The sequence below is a fragment of the Nestor notabilis genome, unplaced genomic scaffold (assembly GCF_000696875.1).
Source record: "Nestor notabilis isolate BGI_N333 unplaced genomic scaffold, ASM69687v1 scaffold29319, whole genome shotgun sequence".
Lineage (NCBI taxonomy): Eukaryota > Metazoa > Chordata > Aves > Psittaciformes > Psittacidae > Nestor > Nestor notabilis.
The window spans coordinates 1-2486 of NW_009944579.1; the positions used below are offsets into that span (position 1 = coordinate 1).

General features: G+C 50.6%; 1 protein-coding gene across 1 annotated transcript in view; it reads left to right on the top strand.

The window, feature by feature from the left end:
* Nucleotides 1-458: 458 nt before the first annotated feature.
* Nucleotides 459-2486, top strand: part of LOC104411929 (pinopsin-like) — a 2873-nt gene continuing 845 nt past the window's right edge. The window contains 4 exon segments of the mRNA XM_010022481.1: nucleotides 459-804; nucleotides 1389-1571; nucleotides 2115-2260; nucleotides 2468-2486. The exon segment at nucleotides 2468-2486 is cut by the window's right edge and continues 134 nt beyond it. Of these exon segments, the coding sequence (XP_010020783.1) occupies nucleotides 459-804; nucleotides 1389-1571; nucleotides 2115-2260; nucleotides 2468-2486 (694 nt within the window).

The window sequence follows — 2486 nt, forward strand, 5'->3', positions numbered from 1 at the left end:
ATATGTAATATATATTATATAGGTTCTATATTTATTATTAAAATACATTATTTGCTATATTGCTCAGATTTTCCTTTGCCCCTTTTCCCAAGCAAAAGTGGAGCTGCTGCCTCCATCCAAAGACCCTGCACCTCGCTGAGGCCATGCAGGCCTGGGATGGGTCACCCTTACTGCGTAAGGCAGCTGGGAAGCAGAAGGAAAACCAATCTATTAACTCAATTAAATGATGCACTCTTCAGTCATCAGATTTTTAAGTCACCCTTTATCCCCTCTGGAATAAAGAGCTGATTATAAAAAGGGGGTGGGAGGCCAAACCCTTCAGATTAAAAAAAAGCTTAAGGTATTTTAATGCAAAGCTCCTCTGGGGTGCATCAGCCTCTCCTGCTTTATAAGGAAGCTTTGCTTATGGGGACCGTCACCTGCATAACGGGGACCGGTGCTGCTGCTCCAGAAGACCAATGCACTCCAACAGCTCGCAGGAGCCCCCAAATAACGGGACCCCTGGGCCTTTTGATGGCCCCCAATGGCCCTACCAAGCCCCACAGAGCACATACCTGTCAGTGGCCGTGCTGATGGGCCTCGTTGTGGTCTCTGCCTCGATTGTGAACAGCTTGGTCATCGTGGTTTCTATCAGGTACAAGAAGCTCCGGTCACCCCTGAACTACATCCTGGTGAACCTGGCCGTGGCTGATCTGCTGGTGACGCTCTGTGGCAGCTCCGTCAGCTTTTCCAACAACATCAACGGCTTCTTCGTGTTTGGCAAACGGCTGTGTGAGCTGGAGGGCTTCATGGTCTCCCTGACAGGTAAGGGCACGAACGTCAAGACCTGTCTTGGTCTTTGGTTGGTGCTATTGTGTTTAGTAAAGAAGCTTTGGGGAATGTTTCATCAGTGTGCTACATCTCCTGGAGTCAACACTTCCATACATACTGTAAAACTCATGTCTTTCAGCTATTCTTCAGTGCAGGGAAGGATCACATAGACAGTTGGCTGTGCCAGGTCACCACTCGCTCTGTCTTCGTCTTCATAGGGAGGAAAATGTCCCTTGGGCACACCAGGAGTCCTCATGTGGGATGTGTTTCATGGGTGCCGGTTGTTGTCAACACACGGATGGTTTTGTGTGCACCAGAAATGTGAAACTGCACAAAACCTTTGTCAAGGACATTCCAGTGGAGAAACTGTTTGTAACCACGATGCATCACAGACACCCAATTGCCAACTTCATTTTTAAGGGTGAAATAGCCTCCCAGCTATCCCTGTCATAAGAAAAAACATCTGACTTCTTGTTCTTACTTCAACAGCTCTTAGTCATTGTCTGCCACATCCCAGCACAGGCAGCAGAGCAGCAGGAGAGCCTGTTCCCAAGCCACAGACCCTCCTTCTCTCCCAGGTATCGTGGGGCTGTGGTCCCTGGCCATCCTGGCCTTTGAGCGGTACATTGTGGTCTGCAGACCCCTGAGGGACTTTCGGTTCCAGCACCGGCATGCCATCAGCGGCTGCGCCTTCACGTGGATCTGGTCACTGCTCTGGACGACCCCACCGCTCATGGGCTGGAGCAGCTACGTGCCCGAAGGTAGGGGAGATGTGCTTCAGACCCCCCAGTGTTGTCATCTTGCATACAGTTTTCAAGCACAGAGTAGTTGGAGGGCGCCTGTGCTGGTATTTAGAATTTAATGCCTCCTGCTTGTGCAGTTAATAATCGTGTCTCAGAGGTTGTTCTTCAGAAGTTACCCACTGCACAACACACTAAACTGTTCTTCCACGTCTGATGGCCATTGGAGCCACAAGCTGATCTGGCTGCTGGAGCACAACGAGCAGCATCCAGCACACACCCAGCCGAAATCTGCTGCAGAGAGGCTTGGCATAACACCGTACACCACAACATACCGCCCTCCTCCTACACAGCAGTCAGTCAGCCATATATATGCAGTGGCTGATCTCCAGGTCATTGGGGATGGAGAAGTGAAAGGTGCTTTGGGGATGGAAAAGCGAGAAGTGCTTGAGTGGCATCGCTACAAAGGGGCAGTGTCGGTGTCTGCTGTTCTGGAGGCTGTTACTGAGCCTCTGTCCAAGCCTGTGATCAGTTTAGGCTTGTTTCAAAACTTGTTTGTTCCAGGTCTGAGAACCTCTTGTGGGCCCAACTGGTACACCGGTGGCAGTAACAACAACAGCTACATCTTGGCCTTGTTTGTCACCTGCTTTGTGATGCCTCTCAGCCTGATCCTCTTCTCCTACACCAACCTGCTGATGACACTGTGGGCAGTAAGTATACCCAATACGGCTGAGTTGATGGTTTTCTGCTCACAAAACTGCTGGTAAGGCATGTAGCCATGGGATGATGAGCCTCATGTCAGGTTTTTGTGACAGTCAATGGAGCTGGCATCTCCTGGTGCTGTTGTCAGGGCACCTGAGGGATGGAAATGCTGTTGGAAGCTGTTCATGGGCATCTGTCTTCCAAACTGCCCACAGGCTGCAGCGCAGCAGCAGG